Source organism: Ranitomeya variabilis, chromosome 4 (genome assembly GCF_051348905.1).
Source record: "Ranitomeya variabilis isolate aRanVar5 chromosome 4, aRanVar5.hap1, whole genome shotgun sequence".
Taxonomy (NCBI): Eukaryota; Metazoa; Chordata; class Amphibia; order Anura; family Dendrobatidae; genus Ranitomeya; species Ranitomeya variabilis.
The window spans coordinates 394,858,338-394,878,170 of NC_135235.1; the positions used below are offsets into that span (position 1 = coordinate 394,858,338).

A 19,833-nucleotide genomic window follows, 5' to 3' on the forward strand; every position below is an offset into this window, starting at 1 on the left:
GTTCCTATGAAGGTTTCTTCCCCTAAGTTCAAGCCTCGCTTTATTGGTCCCTATAAGATTTCTGAGATTATTAATCCGGTATCTTTTCGTTTGGCCCTTCCTGCCTCTTTTGCCATCCATAATGTTTTCCATAGATCTTTGTTGCGGAGATATGTGGTGCCCATTGTTCCCTCTGTTGATCCTCCTGCCCCGGTGTTGGTTGAGGGGGAGTTGGAATATGTGGTGGAGAAGATTTTGGATTCTCGTTTTTCAAGGCAGAGGCTTCAGTATCTTGTCAAGTGGAAGGGTTATGGCCAGGAGGATAATTCTTGGGTTGTTGCCTCCGATGTCCATGCCGCCGATTTGGTTCGTGCCTTTCACTTGGCTCGTCCTGATCGACCTGGGGGCTCTGGTGAGGGTTCGGTGACCCCTCCTCAAGGGGGGGGGGTACTGTTGTGAATTCCATTCTTGGGCTCCCTCCGGTGGTTGTAAATGGCACTTTTGTAAATTCTGCCCTTGGGCTCCCTCCGGTGGTTTTAAGTGGAACTGCTGCTCCGTTGATTTAGCTTAGCAGCTGCTTCCACTGATCGTCTCTCCTGCTCTGCTATTTAGCCTGGCTCTGATCTTCAGCTTGTGCCAGCTGTCAATGTTTCTTGGTTGGATTCAGATCTCTCCTTGGATTTCCTTGTTAGTCAGTCCATTTCAGCAAAGATAAGTCCTTGCATGTTCATTTGTTGTCCACTTGCTGTGGACTTAATCGTTCAGCTCATTTTATGTTTGCTCTAGTCCAGCTTGTCAGTATTCCATATTCAGTTAAGCTGGAAGCTCTGGGGAAGCAGATTTGCCCTCCACACCGTTAGTCAGGTGTGGAGATTTTTGTAAACTCTGTGATGGAATTTTCTAGCTTTTAATACTGACCGCACAGTATTCTTTCCTATTCTGTCTATCTAGTTAGAAGTGGCCTCCTTTGCTAAATCCTGATTTCATTCTGTATGTCATTTCCCTCTCTACTCACAGTTCATATTTGTGGGGGGCTGTCTGTCCTTTGGGAATTTTCTCTGAGGCAAGATAGCTTTCCTGTTTCCATCTTTAGGGGTAGTTAGCTCTCCGGCTGTGACGAGATGTCTAGGGAGTGACAGGAACATTCCACGGCTACTTCTAGTGTTGTGTTAGGTTCAGGAACTGCGGTCAGTAAAGATACCATTTCCTCAGAGCTCGTCCATGTTGCTCCTTAACCACCAGGTCATAACAGGTGGAGTGTTCCTTCTACACTTGCACAACCGCTGAACTCACTGATTGGCTCCCATGCTGTTGACGTGACATATGCACTGCAGCCAATACCAGTCACCAAGAGCAGTGTCAGTGACTCGGTGGGGATGGTGAGTCTAGCATGGTTTGTTTATTTCATACGAAACTGTACCCAGGAACCAGTATTTCATGAAAGGGGACAACCCCTATAAGCCCATCATACACTTTTAATAGCTGTAGGCCGTTTGGAAGATTGTTTGACCATCGCCTATCTTGCCCAACTCTCCAATACACAGGAACATTCATTCGGCGAGCGCTCTTGCGTTCTCTATGAGAGAGCTGCTGCCAGACATATCTGGCAGTGGCTTATCTTACAAAGAATGAAAGGATTAGCAGTCCAAAATTGAATACTCTGAATCCTTTTCTCCCCTGACATCATCTGTGGGGCAGAGAGTCAGAAGCTGTCATACATATTAAACTGTTGTCTGAACCTGTTGATAACTACTGGTTAGGCCAAAATTAGTCTAATGTGTATAGGGGACTTTAGGCTTGAGGGCTCTAAAAAGCTTCACACTTCATTGATTCAATAATAATCAATAATGTCTAAAAATGAGAGAAGCTATGGCACTTCACATAATATGCCAACAAATTCGGGCTTACATTAAATGGCCGAAAGAAGAGAACCATACATAATTAAATAATGAAGCATAAATTTTTATTGTAAAGCTAATTAAAATACATATATGCGAAAAGCTCAAAGACATAAACAAAAAAGTAGGGGGGAGGCTAAACCTGTCCAGCAATATATTAATCCATTGATATCAGCAGCATAAAGTTTGGAGTGTCCACAGAGTTAATGAATCATATGTCCTGAGTGCTGCACATTATATCACAGTAACAACCAGGGTGTCAGGCAGATAAGCATAAAATTATGACTGTTATGTAGTTAATAAATTAGGTCCTGAATTCCATATACCATATAATAAATTATCATACTATACCTAAACACAATGAACCACTGGAACAGCTGGCCTGGACTGGCTAACCGTCCCCCGTCACCCCAACGCACGTTTGCCGAAATGCCCTCGAAAGAAGCTATGGGCGAAACGTGTGTTGGTCTGAGCTCATGGACTACCTTGATGTTGTCTTCTGCCACAAAGACCATTAATACATTCCTCTTTTCATCTCCTTTACCACCCCAGGATGATATGTGTCCTTATCACATGTAGAAAATTACCTGGTTCCCATCTACAGGATAGTTGTGTTTGGTTCCATAGACTTTTGCCACAGACACAGCAACCGCATATGCAACTATTCCGATGGAAAATGCAGAGCCAATCATTTCAGAAAACATGCTCACATCTGGAGCGACAGGGTTTATGAACCTAAAAGAGATTATATACAGCCATCATTTACCTGTCCAATTTTTGTTATCCATGCTGCTGTCTTGTAAGTGCTCTATTAGGCCTAGAATGTAACATCTGCTCTATATGCCATTTTAGTGATCAGATAATTTATTAATTCTATCTTTCCGTTTACAGAATTAAAGGGAGCTACCACAAAGGCACAGAAAACTAAAAAATATTATTTATTTGTCATTTAGCTAATTAACCTAATTACTTGTATTTGAGAACATGAAGTTTCATATTAGCCTTTACTACATAAAATGTCATATGTCTTCCTTTCTATACTCTCTATAAAAATTCAAAATGCTCCTTAGTACTCAAAAAGAATTACTGTAATACTCAGATTTCAATGATTTATTATGTACTAAAAAAAAAGAATACAGGGGTCATCAGTGTTTTGTATCCGAGATTCATTAGTGTTCGGTCAGAGTCACTTTTTACCATTAGTATGTCATAAGTGATTTTAATGTATGCAAAAATATATGTGTGCTATCTGTGATTTTCCTGGACCCGTAAACTAGTATTGCTACTTTTCATCTGTGATGTCGGTAAAAACGGACATGTCTCCATGATTTTTTCCACGTACAAACTCTGATATGTGAACAGCCTCATGGAATAGAAGGGGTCCGTGTTCTATCAATGACAGTGAAAATCACAGAAAGAACATACTCGAATTGACACGCAGCCATTAAATCACACTAATTTTGCACAGTTATAGAAAATGCATAACTGCAGAAACCAGCAGTAGGGAGGAATAGAAATGTTCAGGTCAACATATTTCTTCCTCTGTTAAAACAAAACACATTTTATATTGCCTTGGGCATTTACTGTTTCTTGTGTGAGTGTAGATGAACGTTATAAATATGCAGTCATGGCCGAAAGTGTTGTCAGTGACAACTTGTCACCCTTGAAATTGTTCAAAAAAATGAAGTATTTCCTTGAGAAAATTATTACACCTACACATGTTTTGATATACACATGTTTATTTCCTTTGTGTGTATTGTAACAACACAAAAAACTGAAAAAAGGCAAATTGGACAATTTCACACAAAACCCCAAAAATGGGCTGGGCAAAATTGTTGACACCTTTCCAAAATTGTGGATAAACAACTTTGTTTCTAGCATGTTAAGCTCGTTCAAACTCACTTGTGGCAAGTAAGAGGTTTGGGCGATATGAAAATCACACCTGAAACCACATAAAAATGGGAGTAGTTGGCTCAGTCTTTGCATTATGTGTCTGTGTATTGCACGCTAAGCACGGAGAACAGAAAGAAGAGATGAGAACTGTCTGAGGACTTGAGAACCAAAATTGTTGAAGTTTACAACCCATGGCACTGTAGTTATTCTCCCTGGATGTGGATGGCAGAGAAAAATGTATAAAAGGTTGCAGTGCAGGATAGTCCGACTGGTGGATAAGCAGCCCCAATCAAGTTCCAAAGAAATTCAAGCTGTCTCCAGGTGTTCATTGTCCCAGACTACTTAACTGGGCTGTTACTCCAAGACCTCTGTCAGATGTACATTCATCAATTGTGTGGCCTGTCTCTCTGTGCCTTGTGTTCTGTTTGTCGATCTTTCATTGCCTGACCTTGGACCTCATTCTGACATTTGTCTCCTTAACCCATTTTGCTCTGATCCATTTTTGACCTCAGACTCCTTGCCTATCCCATCTCATGGCTTGTCCATGAGAAGTGGCTTAGCGTCACATTACGTCTGGCCCTCAGAAGCTGATTATATAGGTCAGGGATGATCGGAAGTGGGTATGTATTTTTAACAGTGATTTTGCTTAGTTCTTGGAAATCGAGGTAAGGACACAGGCCCCATCTTTCTTTTTTACAAAAAAAAAATCCAGCAGCTACAGGGGAGGAACGATGGATATGACCCTTCTGTAAACTTTCGTTAACATATTCTTTCATGGCGGTCTATTGAGGCCCAGACAAATTGTGAAGTCGAGCTTTAGGCAATTTGGCGTTAGGAGTAAGATCAATAGCACAATGATAATGATGATGGTGAGCTAGTATCTCTGCCTCTTTTTCTGTAAACATGCCCTTTGGGTACCCCGACAGACCCTTCAGACTAGTGGAGCACATTTGTACAGTTCTTAGATATTTCTTGCCATATTTTAGGCTCCATTTAACAATCTCCTTCTGACACCAATCAATAACAGGATAGTTAATCTGCAACCATGGAGGCCCCAGTATCAATCCAGCAGGTAATTTATTCAAAACAAAACAGGAGATGGATTCAGAGTGGAGTGCTCCCACTTGAAGCGTGAAATCTACCATTACCCTGTTTATCAAATTCTGGGCGAACAGTGTCTTGTCAAATGTGAAGATTTTAATATGTCTTTCTAAACTAACTGTCCCTATCCCTAACTTCAGAACCAGTCTCGAATCAGTAAAGTTAGCAGTAGACCCACAGTCAATGAACACCAATCTTGATTACACCTGGTTCTCGAAGGATAACAAATTAACAATATATTTATCAGTACTTTATCAGCAGAAGAAAAAGGTACCTGAGAGTCTGGGTGAGCTCCTCTGCACCCAGACTCTGACATTCTCTTGACAGTTTGCTAGCTTAAGGATGAGTTGAGCAATTCTTGAGAAAATGTCTATAGAGACCACAGTACAGACAGAGTACAAGATTTTGTCTACATCTTTTCTCCATAATATGAAGACTGGCAACTCTAACCTCCAATGGCTTCAACTCCAGTAAATGGACCTGCTCCGAGGAAGTATAATAGGCAGCCTTCTGTTTACCATGTCTCTCATGGATTCTGCGGTCCATTTGTATGGCTTGGGTCAAGGCCACGACAAAAGAACAAAGGGCCTCATGAAGGTCTAGTCCATCCTTAAGCATTTCGGAAAGGCCTTTGTGGAACTGGCACATGAGAGCTGCATCGTTCTACTGAACTTTAGTGGACCACTGCTAGAACTCAGTACAGTAGTCCTCAGCTGTGTGACCTCCCTCCGTGAAAGATTTGTGATCTTAGCCTCAGCTACCTGGATCCTGTTGGGTTTGTAATATATCAGACCTAAACTGGCAAAAGAGGTGTCAACAGGGGCTTGTGGTGACAAGGAAAATGCCCAGGTCTGAGGAACCCTTTGAAGTAAGGACATGATTATTCCCACCTGCTGAAACTCATCTTCTAATGACAGGGAGCGGAGCTCTCCCTGTTTACTCTAAACTGGTCTTTCTCTCCCCAAAATTTATCAGGGAGGGCCATTACAGCTTCCGGAGAGATCAACTCTACATCAGAAGGTGCTGATGCCTCAGCCACTGCCGACAGTGAAGGGTTATATGATGTTACTCATAAAATTAAATATCTGACCCTGCAACTGACGTTATGATGACTTCAGACTCTGGCAATATTGAGCCATCTGCGTCAAATTAGCCACCTGATCACAGAGAGTGTCAACAGGCTCCATACTGGCAAAAAAGAAAAACGTATAGGCCAGACAAATTGTGATGCTTGATAAAGACTGGTATTGCACTGTATTTGACAAAATAAAAAGAAGATTTTTTACTTCATTCAAGTTTGGTTGCTGTGCTTCTATTCTAGTAATGTGACGCTTAGTCACTTCTCATAGACAAGCCGTGATATGGGATAGTCAAAGAGTCAGAGATCAAAAGCCAGAAGGGTACGTAATAAACACAAGGAAGAGACAAAGGCATAGTTAGGTAATGGTACAAGGTCAAGAGGATAGTGGATCATAGCAGAAGGGGTTAAACTAACGGATAATCAGATCGAGGTCTAAGGTTAGATAACGAAAGATCAGCAAACACATCACATGGCAGAGAGACAAACCACACTATAGCTGAGTGTACACCTGGCAGAGGTCTGGCACTTACAGCCCAATTAAGTAGCCTGGCAATCACCTGGGATAATGAATACCTGGAGACAATCAGCACCTCCCAGTCTCAGATTGGCTGACCAAACTGTCAACCAACACACTGACAGCTCAGCATGCCCTTGCAACAGATTGGATGACTGAGCTGTCAAAGCACTGACAGCTTCAACACGCCCCTGTACCACACTGTATGACTAAGCTGTCAAAGCATTGACAGTTTCAGTATGCCCCTGCACCAGTTTGGATGGCTGAGCTGTCAGTAACTGCATCTCAGACACAATGAGGTGTCGAATTATGACAAGTACCTCCTCCATTTGCCGCTGCTCCATTGATTGTGGAACATTTTTTCTTTTAGTTCTCTGCCCCTAAATCCAAAATGATGCCACCCCGGTAATAATTGTGCAAATTTTCCCTTCAGCCAACAAGAAGTATGCCACATAACTTCGCTATCAGCACGACTATATTTTGATTGACCAACATAAGAGGATACAAACCAAACAGAGAAGTTTTGTTGTATATGACCACAGGCAATATTTGCACCATTATTACCAGGGGCCACAACTTTAGAATGGAGAAGCCCTGTAGATATAGGAAAATTGTTCCAGAAGCAGTGGAGCAAAGGAAATTGGAGGAGGCACTTAGTTTCAACTAAAAACAAAACATAAAACAAGAAAACACTGGGGCATTTTGTGTCTTGCAGGCACTAATCAGCTTTCTCTAGACCAGTAGTGCATAACCTGTAGCTCAGGGTCCACATGCGTCCCAATATGACATTGTATATGGCCCCCAACCACCTCATCGTAGCAAAATATTATCAATTTCACATAGAGGAGGGAGTGGCACATGGCATTGGCATGGGTAGGTACTAATGATGCACAGTGTGGCGATCCCTAGAACCAACATATACTGGCAGACTGTGTGTCTCTGGACCCTTATATGGCACTCCAGAAAGAAGTAGAGTAGGTGGCTATTCATGAGTGTGGCTCTCTTGATTGTATTTTATGGGAGCAGTTAAACACTTGTCTGTTTCAATAACTCACAAACTACAATGGATAGAGCTATATACCTGGTCTCTTCCTTATTTGAGTGTGAACAGAGGAGATGAGGACCTCATTCTTGCAATAGATGAGAAACTTTTAAGTGGAACAGGAACTTTCTCAAACATTTATGGCACATATTTATTATAAGCCACTTATGTCTCAGATGATAATACCCTTAAGTTTTATTGTGGTCTTTGATTCAACCTGACCTCAAATCAGAAATGGTTATGTGCCTCTGGTCTAGAAGCTGCATGTCAGCCCATTGATTTTGAGCCCATGTTCCTACCAAGTGGAGTTGACCCATGATGAAGTAGCAAAAATGCTTCCCTAGTATCACTGCTACTGATAAATTGTTTGGATTGCAGTGGTCAGAATACATATATTTGCCCTGTCACATAGTATCACTTCATGTATCTGGTGGCCCAGGGGTATATTAGTATCAGGTCCCTTGTTCTCTATTATTATATATTCATGTCAGTCGAGTCTAATATCCAGCCTCAATTTACCTAGTGAAATAGTCCTGATCACCATTGACCTCATGATTTGTAACACCCATTTTTAGAAAATTTTACTATTTATTGTTTATTAACCCAATGTTTATGATTTCTTGTTGGAAATACATTTTAGTCAACAATAAGAGTAAGGCCGGGGTCACACTTGCGAGTGCAATGCGAGAAGCTCGTGTGAGTCTCTCGCCTCATGAGATACCCAGCACTGCCGCTGACAATCGGGACCGGATAGTTCAACTGCATAGAAATACATGCAGCTGCACACTCCGGTCCTGAGTGCCGGCGGCAGTGCTGGGTATTGAGACGAGAGACTAGTGCGAGTTTCTCGCATTGCACTCGCAAGTGTGACCCCGGCCTAATACAAAGACTCACCCGCTAGGGATGCTCTTCACAATTGCAGCTCCATACTTCTTTTCAAAATTTACTCCATAAGAAATCCCTGTAGCTACTATTGTCTGAAATGAAAGAAAATAATCATCATGTCATTCATAGTGATTTCTCTCTTCTGAAACAACAGAGACTGAAAGGAAAAAGATATTGTATATTTAGTAATATATACATGCAAGCACACCAATGCACTGCAGCCATGCTTTCAATTTTTTACTTTAAGCTCTTTGTGCAATTAAAGGGATTGTTTGGTTAAAACAAGTTATCACTAGTGATGAGCGAGTATACTCGTTCGGGTTTTCCAGAGCACGCTCGGGTGACCTCTGAGTATTTATTAGTGTTCGGAGATTTAGTTTTCATCGCTGCAGCTGAATGATTTACAGCTACTAGACAGCTTGAATACATGTGGGGATTCCCTAGCAACCAGGCAACCCCCACATGTACTCAGCCTGGCTAGTAGCTGTAAATCATTCAGCTGAGGTGATGAAAACTAAATCTCCGAACACTAATAAATACTCGGAGGTCACCCGAGCGTGCTCTGGAAAACCCAAGCAACGAGTATACTCGCTCATCACTAGTTATCACCTATCCACGAAATAGGTGATATCTTGCTGATCGATGGATGCTACGTCACAAGGATCAGCACCGATTGGTAGATCGAGAAGTTTTTAAACCCGATAGGGAATTTTTATTTCCATTACAAAATGGTGTGCCTGGTTGTACATCCAGCCACCACTCCATTAATTCCCTAGGGTTCTAAAAAGGAGCCTCACAAGGAATGAATGGTGCGCAGTTCTCATATGTGCATTGCCGCTTCATCCTAACAGGAATAAAAGTTCCTAGTTCTGCTGATCGGTGCAGATTCTAGTGGTTGGATCTCCACGGATTGGCAGGTATCACCTATATAGTGGATAGTTGATAACTTGTTTTAACCGGACAACCCTTTAAAGTGGATGTACGGGAATAGAAAAAAAAATAACTACATGAAATGTCATGAAATATAATGTAAATTCCTAAATAATACTTCATGAAGAAAAAAATGCAGCACTCACCAGCTGAAGTGAAAAGTTACGTCCTTTATTTCACAATCGTGCCATGGACAAAAGAAAAGATAAGCAGGACGTGAAAGGAATAAATACTAAATTGTAAAGACCAATATCTTCTATGTAAATTAATATTAATAGATCTACTACTGTTTAGTGTTTTGCACTCTGCATTAGTATAATTGTTTTGTTTAAATCTGTAGAAGTCTAATTTTAACATATTGTATATGCTAATATGTAAGGTCATAGGTCCTATAAAGGAAATGACCTGTAGTTAATCACTTCACCTGGACCAGTTAGAAGCGAGTAATCGCGAAACGGTCTTCGTCCACCTCTCACCTCCCCCAACATTCCTTTCATGTCCTGCTTATCCTTTCTTTTGCCCAGGCACGATTGTGAAATAAAGGACATGTAACTTTTCACTTCAGCTGGTGAGTGCTGCATTTTTTTCTTCATGAAGTATTTGGACATTTCTTGTTTTTCATGCAAGCACCCGTGTATTAGCTGAATACTTAAACCATAAAAAGTTCAGATAAATAGCTCTGTCTGCCTACAGTGGTGATTTCTGTTCCCTAGTTGCCGTTCATTTTCTCTTTTGTTGGAATTCCTAAATAAATTTAATTAGCAAATCACACTTGCTTTGCTTAGGGAGGTAATAATAATAATAATAATCTTTATTTATTTAGCGCCAACATATTCCGCAGCGCTTTACAGTTTAACAGTTTCAAACACAACAGTCATAAGTAACAACATTAACAATACAATAATTAAAGCGAAATAAGACGACCCTGCCCGTGAGAGCTTACAATCTACAATGAGGTAGATTCTATAATCACTATAGAATTAAAATGGCAGCCATCTTGATAAACTGACATGAACTTGTCCTAGAATGTTAGTACAGGGGCCTGTGAGCATGTGCAGGAGAAGCTCCTTCTTCTTCCTTCATATGTAGAAGGCTATGTGCCCACCTTGCGGATTGGTGTGCGGATTTTTCTGCACTGTTTTTTGCAAAATCTGCAGGTAAACCGCACTGTGGATTACCCACGGATTTCCGGCATTTTTTGTGCGGATTCTACCTGCGCTTTCACACCTGCAGATTCCTATTGTGGAGCATGTGTAAACCGCTGCGGAATCCACACAAAGAATTGAAATGCTGCGGAAAAAACAACGCTGCGTTTCTGCTAGTTTTTTTCCACACCATGGGCACAGCGGATTTGGCTTTCCATAGGTTTACATGGTACTGTACAACGCATGGAAAACTGCTGCGAATCCACAGCGGCCAATCCGCTGTGGATCCGCAGCAAAATCCGCAGCCTGTGCACATACCCTAAAGATTTACTGCTGAGGTAAGAAGAGGCCACTCAAATATCTCAGCGTCCTGCCTTTACATGGTATAGCTTATCTCCAGGTAACAGCAGCGGACCTTCTCCAGCACATGCTCACAAGTCCCTGTACTAAGGGAAGGTTTGTTCCAGTGTAACAAGATGGTGGCTATTTTAATTCTATACGGATTATCTGTCTAGACTATACATGTCAAACTCTGGTGAGTATATTTGGCCCGCGGTACCGGGCGGGGGCTGTCTGGTATTGTATTTTCTACTGTATCGGAATCCTATATGCCGATACAGTTGAAAGCAATGATGGAGGAAGGAGCTTCAGCCACTTCTCTCCCTGCCATCATTCTCACTTTGAGTCTGCTATCTCAGTGGTGATGATGTCATTACAATGTGCTCGCTGGGCCAAGCAGTGCAGAGGATCAGAAGATGCTTTGATAAGACTGGAGCAGCAGGGGGAAGAAAAGAGGTGAGTATTTTTTTAATGTTATTTTTTATGTTTTTTTAATATTTTACTGTATGGAGCACTATGTAGGACCATCATGCTGCATGGAGCACTATTTAGGGCCATTATGCTGTATGGAGAATTATGTGGGGCCATTATACTGTATGGAGTACTATATGGGCTCATTATACTGTATGTAAGACAATGCAAGGCCCATTATTCTGAATGGAGCACTATGTGGGGCCACTATAGTGAATGAAAGGCAATACAGGGCCCATTACACTGTATGGAGGACTATGTGGGGCCATTATACTGTATGGATGGCAATACAAGGCTCATTATACTGTATGAACACTATATAGGGTCATTACACTGTATGGAAGGCAATGCAGGGTCCATTATACTTGTATGGAGGACTATGTGAGACCGGAGACTGACTATGTAAGAGACTGGAGCAGCGGGGGGACGAAGAGAGGCGAGTATTTATTCATTTTTTATGTGAGTCCCTTTGTACTGGTTGGAGCACTATGTGAAGCCTTTATACTTTATGGAGCACTATGTGGGGCCATTATACCACATGGAAAGCAATGCAGGGCCCATTATACTGTATGGAGCACTATGTGGGCCATTGTACTGTATGGAGCACCATGTGGGGCCACTATACTGTATGGAACACTATGTGGGCCCATTATACTCTATGGAAGGCAAGTCAGAGCCCATTATACTGTATGGAGCACTGTGTGGGGCCATTATACTGTCTGGAGCACTATGTGGTGCTATTATACTATATGGAAGGCAATGCAGGGCCCTTTATATTGTATGTGGGACTATGTTGGGCCACTATACTGTATGGAAGGTAATGTAGGGGCCATTATACTGTGTGGAGCAACATGTGAGGCCATTATTCTGTATAGAAGGCACTACAGGGCCCATTATACTGTATGGAGCACTATACGTGGTGATTATACTGTATAGAGCTTTATGTGGTACATTATACTTTTTGGAAGGCAATGCAGGGTCCATTAAGTTTGTCTCTCTGTGAATTTGAGTTTGACATCCCTGCTCTAGACAAAAGAATTAAAATGTTCTTTATTTTTCCTATTCCTGGAGAATCCCTTTAAGGAATAAACATACTATTAACTGTTCTTTGAAACCCTCCAATTTGCAGACACCCAACTACCTGGCATGATTCTACATGTGGGTTAAGGAAGTGAGGCGATTTTGGCACTCTGACATACCATTGTGTCCTGTCAACACATTATAGCCTACAACATTTGCTCCATCATTAACATTCCCATATGGCTTCCTTCCTCCATTTGTTGCACTAGTTTACAACCCTTCATCATTCTAATCTGTGACAATAACTGCGGGAATATCGGGAGGTGTGTGGGGTACCTCTGTCTCTCTCTTCCCATTCCCCTCCACCTTTTTTTCTTTCTCTTCTTTTTTCCTTCTTCACACTTTCCTTCTTCCTTCCATTTGAATGTGTTTTTCTTGTAGTAATTGTTTGAATTATTTCTTGCTGTTAACAAGTATTGCTTCACTGCCATAATTAATGTGTGATTCTTATATCACTTACAACATTTTTGGTGACTTTATATATTTGCTTTATTCACTGTTCTCTTTGGCAATGGGACCGTTGGTAATCAATGATCTGTATTGATTTGCCAATATGTGTGGGTAATATTCCACATTTATTACCATATCTGTTTGCTTATATTTGTTTCCTAATGAAACTTTATTCAACCATACACAATTATACACAATTACTTGTCTGACAATTACACCGAAAGTAACCACAAACTTACCACGATAATTTCTATAGGAATCGGCACAGGGAGCCTATGCTTGAATCTTTCATTGACTTCCTTTACCGCCACACATACTAGAAAGGCCAGCAGTCCAGCAATAAAGTCACATATGTTGGTCTGAGCAATATTCTTGAAGATGTCAACAAGTGTCTAAACACACAAAAAAATCATGATAAAGAAAATAAATAAAAATGTAAAATTTCAATGTAACAATTTCCAATTTTTGTGAGTGGCATAATGTCTAGTTCCTGTCTTGTACCATTGGCTCTATGCCCATGAACACGTGCCTGACATGTATGTGATAGGTACCTGTAAATTGATTTACTAAATGCCACTTGCATGTAAAATTAAATTATTTCTTTATGGCTGGTAAGATTTTCAACTAGAGTTTGGAACTTCACTGCTGAGATTTGCAACCATAGAGGTGGAAGAAGAGGATTTGGAACACCTTATTACTCCCCTTTGATGATGCTATAGGAATTGAATACTTGCTGACAAGTACTAATGAGGACCTGACCAATGAGGGATACCCAGCAGAGGGATTCTTTGTGATCAGTTTTTCCAAGAGCTTGTGATTGCAGATGCAAGAAGTAACCAGGGCTAGTTCTTCAATCATGATAAATCTAATGAGGCATCAAGGCCTGGCTATTATTTGTTTGTCAGTTTAAGTAGGAGGACCGGGCCTCGGGCACCAGTACTGTGCCGGGTCTGGAACTGTCGAGACTGCATCCCAGGTTGTCCGGGGGATAGAATAGAAGACCGGACAGACGTTGTAACCCGGAAGCAGGGGGCGTGGTAAACGAGAAAGCGCGCGCAGCGACGGGCAGTTTCCCACTGGCGGTGACTAAGCAGGTGTGCTCCGCTGGGTGTGCAGCAGCCCCGCAATGTACCGCGGTCGGCTGTACACGAGCACACCGCTGAGCCCAGCAGCAGAGGAAAAGCCGTGGGCCCCGTTAAGTTCAGTGCCGCCCTTGCTCGGGCATAGGAACGAGGGCCGTGTTCAGGACTGTTCTTTGTGGCCCTCTTTGCCGGCCGCACTCCCCTTGTTAATAGACTGTACGCAATTCCCTTGACTTTGGTTGCACAAGTTTATGGACTAATTGGCTCAGCAGGTAAAAACTGGAGACTGCCACCAGAAGATATACCATGAGCTGTGGAATCTCCTCTGAGGACATTACACCGGCCGTTGCTGGGACTACAGCCTTCATCGGATCATCTGTGGCCGAGGAAGCCACGAACACGATCAGTTGATTGTGTGGACTGTTATTACATTGTGCTTGCTATTTCCCTATATTTTGCCCCTTTAACTGTTCATCTCCCTGCGAGGAGTATCTTTACTGTTAAATTAAATTGTTAACCCTTGCTCTGCCTTTCTTGCGTCACTGCATCCCGCAACCTGCTTACACTTGGCGTAGTCGGCAGGATGCAGTCCATAAGCACAGAAGTGGCAGACCAGGTGGTCATGGGTGCCCCAAGGTCCAATTTAGCTCTGGGGTCCATGCTCAGCAATGTTCCAAACTTTACTGGGAGCTATTCGCTGTTATTGGACTGGACTGAACGGGTCAAGGGAATGATGAGGATACACCCTATGACACCCGCTATGCAGGCAGAGATTGCTGTGATGGCCCTGGACGGGGAAGCCAGATGTTCTGCTATGTTTCGGCCCCCATATGAGCGGAACACTTTCACTAAGGTGTTACAAATTTTGGAGGAGATGCATGGGGACCCCACGGATGTCAGAGAATTGCGCATGCACTTGTTTAGCTGCATTCAGGGTGAGGGGGAGTCCGTGACCCAGTATATAAACGCCTTGCAGAAGAGTTACGAGGCAATAACCAAGCGGGATGATGTGGGCGTGGGGCCCCCTGAAGTGATTCTGAGATAACAACTCGTGGCCAGTCTCCAAAGTCCGCTGCTTAAACAGGCTCTGTGGGAGTGCTAGCGAGTTAGTTTGCACACGTCTATCTTAGAGATTGGGGCGGAAGCACACGTGCGGGAGCAAGAGCAAGGGACGGCAGACTCAGCGGGGAAGGTTCGGAGCGGGGAGGTGAGACAGTGGGTGGCCTTTAACCAAACTGAAGTGAAGGAGAAGCTCTGTTCCCTGGAACGCTGCAGATTCTCACGCAGTGGGAGAAGCTTCAGTTGGAAGATGGTTTGCTGTATTGGAAAGTGCAGCTGGAACAGGAGTTGGGGGTTACCTGGCAAGTGTTGCTCCTGGAGAAGTTGATCAGCGTGGTAGCTACAGAGGCTCATGAGGGAGGGGTCAGTTTGGCCCAGAGAAGACATTTCACTGGCTACAGAAGTTGGTCTACCATCCCCCAATTGAAAACTGCTGTAGAAGAAGCCTACAAGCCATGTCGAAGCTGCAAACTGGCTAAGTCTCAAGAACAGAGAGCCCCCACACAGACCATTGTGACGTCCGCTCCATTAGAGTTACTGATGATCGACTACTTGACCATGGGCCCAGCTCATCTGGGATATGAACACTGCTTAGTGATGATCGACCAATTTGCTGTGGTGACTCCCACTCGAGATCAGACTGCTGAGTCGGCTGCACAGGCCATTTGTCAAGACTTCATCCGGGTGTACGGCTGTCTGATGCGTATTCATTCTGATCAGGGTGATTGTTTCCAAGGCCAAGTGATGGAAGAGCTGCACAATCTGTACCAGATTGAGAAGTCCAGGGCAACACCCTATCATTCCCAAGGGAATGGAGCCTATGAGCGCTTCAACCGGACACTGATCCAAATGTTGAGAATGTTGGAAAAAGACAGGAAAGTCCTCTGACATGAGTATGTGGCTGAGCTGGTCTGGGTATACAAGAATCGGGTGCACAGTACAACCAGATACACCCTGTATACCCTGCTGTTTGGTTGAAATGGACAGGAGATTACGGAGTTAGAACTGGATCCAGCAGAGGACTACACATGGACGGGGATGTCTTCCTGGGTCTGAGAACATCGACAGCGGTTGCAGACCCTTCCTCGACTGGTGCAAACCAGGTTTCAAGAGCTTGAGCATCATGAAACGGTGTCCCTTCGAGGGTCAGCTCTTAAGGCCGGAGACCGTGTTTTGGTCCGAGATAAGCGACCTCGAGGCAAGCTGGAACACCATTGGGAAAAGACTTCATATCTGGTAAAACGCCGTGTTAGGTCCAAGGGTCCGGTCTATGAGGTTCAACCCGAAGGGAAAGAGTGGGCACTTACCCGAATAGTACACCAAAGTATGTTGCATACTTGCCTGTCCCGAGACCCCGAAGCAGGGGAGAGAATCCCAAGTGTCCCTTGGGATTAAAATATGAGTAAAGTCTATAACCACATCTACTGAACATTAGGACCACTATGATTCCTCTCAGATTATATTGCAGTAAATTGTATTTCACTTGTTTTACTCTAAGATATGATTTTTTTCTTTAAATCGTTATTTGCACTTCAGAAATGTACAGAGTTGTGGGTTGCTTTTTCTGGTACTTACATATATTATTGACAATACTCCATTGTAGTTTTTCGTTGGGACGCTAAGGAGTTGCTTTATTTGTGACACGAGAACCTGAAAAGCTGCAGCCGTCGTAAATCCTCCAACCAGTGGTTCTCCAAGATATCGGACAATAAAACCAATCTGAAGGACACCAAGAGCCAACTGCCAAAGGAAGGTAGATGTCATGTATTATCTCTTAGACAGAAAGAATCATGAGATACTGTGAGAATTATCTATAATTGTCTTTAAAGGGGTGTTCACCTGTGAGACATTTATGGCATTTTGACAGGATATGCAATAATTTTCTTAAAATACAGGCCCCTCTAGAATCCACATTTATGAAAACAGGACACCAACAGGCTCACTTTCAGGAACGGAAAAGTGCCTCTCTCCATTGATTTGTATGGGAGATCTGAAAATTGTTGAGCGGTGAAACACACAAATCTAAGGCCTTTATGGCATCCTGCTGATAAGTCATGACTGTCCTACTTGGGTCCAACCCTTTAACTCAATTCATATTTTAGCACTTCCTTCAAATGGTGATGTATAAATATATAATCGTCACAGATCTTCTTGGGAAATCCCAAAAGCTTGATGTGTTTGGGGTGCTTGAAGACTGATACATTGGCAGCATACTATTCCACTCTGCTGTTCTTTTTAACATATTCTATATTTAATATTTATGATAGCGTATACACTACATGCTGGAGGAACAGTGAGATTTGTAATACCACCCCCTGGGATCTGTATATCTTCTTGATGAATTGTGCACGCAGTCATTGACTGGTCATATTCTTCCCATACCATTTCTTAGTATTACTGATTAATATATTTTCTACTTTACAAATTATCTTCTACATTACATTTTGCACCATATTTCATACTTTATATCACATTTTGACTGGTAATGGTAACACATTTCTATTTTTTTATTGTCTCATTCTATAGTATTGCTGGCTATCAACATATTATATACTAGTCAAATTCAATTTCTTTTTCTTTATCTCCCTTGGTTTACATTTTTCAATTGACGCTACTGTCACCCTTTATACAAGTATATTTTTATCTACTTGTCAGCATAATATCATTGTGCACCCTTTGTTCCTCTCCCATTTTATATGACATTTTAACCTAGTATATTTGTGTCTCGTTGATTTTAACATTTTGGATGGTCAATTGCTCATTAATAAAGTTTATTTGCCCATTTGATTTTGGATACAGCCATTTTTTTCTTTCATTTAATAGTTTGTTATGGTTGGTTCTATTCTACACTTAATTGCATCTTTATATCGTAGGAGCATCTTTCTAATATACAGTATTGTGAAAAAGTGTTTGCCCTATTTCTGATTTCCTATTCTTTTGCATGTTTGTCACTCTTAAATATTTCAGATCACCAAACAAATGTAAATATTAGACAAAGATAACACAAGTAAACACAAAATGAAGTTTTTAAATGAAGGTCTTCATTATTAAGGGAAAAATAAATCCAAACCTACAGGGCCATGTGTGAAAAAGTGATTGCTACCTTAAAATATAAATTAACTGCAGCTTATCACATCTTTGGGAAGCGGAGTTCAAATTCCATAGTCACACCCAGGCCTAATTACTGCCACATCTGTTCTTAAAAAAGAAATGATGTCAGGACTCTGAACATTTTTTATTACCTTTTTGTGCATTACTGCCTTTTTCCAAGATGGCGTCTTTGGTCTCATGAGCACTGTGTCTTCCTGCTATAAAACTCCACCCCAGCCTTCAGTCTGTGCTAGAGTATTCTGCCTTGCATCCAGCTCCTGACCTCTGGTTACTCCCTGGCTATATACCTGCTCCTGTGAACCTGTGGGGTTATCCTGCTACTCTGCTCTGAGTTCCTGCTACATACACCAGTTCCAGTAATCCTCCTTCATCTGCTGCTCGTGTTTACTTCCATCTGCATTTGCTGGACATGTAAGCTGCTGCTGCTCTGCAAGAACCTGAGACTATTACCCAGACCTCCCTGGTTGAGCTAAGATATTATTTGAACTGCCTTATAAGCATATCTATCTGTGTTTTGGACTAAGCAAGGATTTATTCGTGTCAAGTATCCTCAAGAATAATTGTGCTTCATAGACTTTCTACGTGATTGCATTTTCCTCTGAAGTTTCCTATAGACTGCTGAGCTGCATTTGATGTTTGCACCAAGTGTTGTGGACTTAAGTTTCTCTCTGCACCTGTTTGAATCACCGTGTGATAATATAGACTTTACGACTTATAAAACTGTGTCCTGTAGTTGTCTTGTTCCACGCAAAAAGTCTCCTGAGTTATCCCCTATAATTATTACAGGATACTCTAGCCTTAAAAAAAAGGAGACTGCTGGAACAATGACTGCAGAAAGCAGACTAGAGCAGGTGTTTTCCATAATTAGATCACTGCAGAAAGATGTGGAAGGTCTGCAAAAGAAGTGTGGAAGCTTTGAACACAATCAACAAGTGTTTGGACAGACTTTGCATGACTTAAGCACCCGCATGGCAGCCCAGGAAAACAAACATGCTGGCATAGAGTCCTAGTATGGATGGGCTTTTCAGGACATAAGCACACAAATAGCTGCACAAGTGACTTTTCCCTCTGGGCAGCCTCCACCAGCTAGCCCACCAAAGTTGCCCCAATTCAGATTTAATGGTGATCGCGAGAAACTTCGTGGCTTTGTGAATCAATGTATGCTATATTTTGATGTGCATGCTGACCGTTTTCCTAATGATAGATCCAAAGTATTGTGTGTAATAATGCTGCTGACCGCACGAGCGCTCGCCTGGGCGAATCCGATGATTGAGTCTCGTGACCCACGGTTAAATAACTTGGATGATTTCTTGGCCGCTATGGCATTAATGTTTGATGATCCTAATCACCGTGCAACCGCTGAATCTGCTTTATTGTCTTTACGCCAGGCAAAACGTTCTCTTATTGAGTATGCTACTGAATTCAGGAGATTAGCGGTAGATACCAATTGGGACAGTTATGCACAGTTGCCTATTTTTAAAAGGGGTCTGTCTAGTATTGTAAAAGATGAACTAGCTTGCTCTGAGTCACCATAAGAGCTAGAGACATTTATACAGCATTGTGTGTGCATTGACATTCGCCTTACTGAGCGTAGGCAGGAGAAATTTGCTGCATATAACCGTATTTCTAACTTTTCCCTTCCTTCCAAAGAGCCTGCAGGTAAAACATCTCAGGAGGTGGAGGAGGTGCCCATGCAATTTGATTCCATTCAGAGGTGCGAGATCAATGAGCGCCGGGAGCATCGCCTTCGTGAAAGTCTATGTTTCTACTGCG

General features: G+C 42.3%; 1 protein-coding gene across 1 annotated transcript in view; it reads right to left on the bottom strand.

Annotated features, from left to right (window-relative positions):
• LOC143764876 (pendrin-like) overlaps positions 1-19,833 on the bottom strand; it is a 162,338-nt gene that overhangs the window by 44,356 nt on the left and 98,149 nt on the right. Inside the window, exons 6-9 of the mRNA XM_077250938.1 lie at positions 16,525-16,689; positions 13,048-13,200; positions 8,403-8,485; positions 2,465-2,612 (exon numbers count right to left, since the gene is read on the bottom strand). Of these exons, the coding sequence (XP_077107053.1) occupies positions 2,465-2,612; positions 8,403-8,485; positions 13,048-13,200; positions 16,525-16,689 (549 nt within the window). The remainder of the gene's footprint in view (positions 1-2,464; positions 2,613-8,402; positions 8,486-13,047; positions 13,201-16,524; positions 16,690-19,833) is intronic.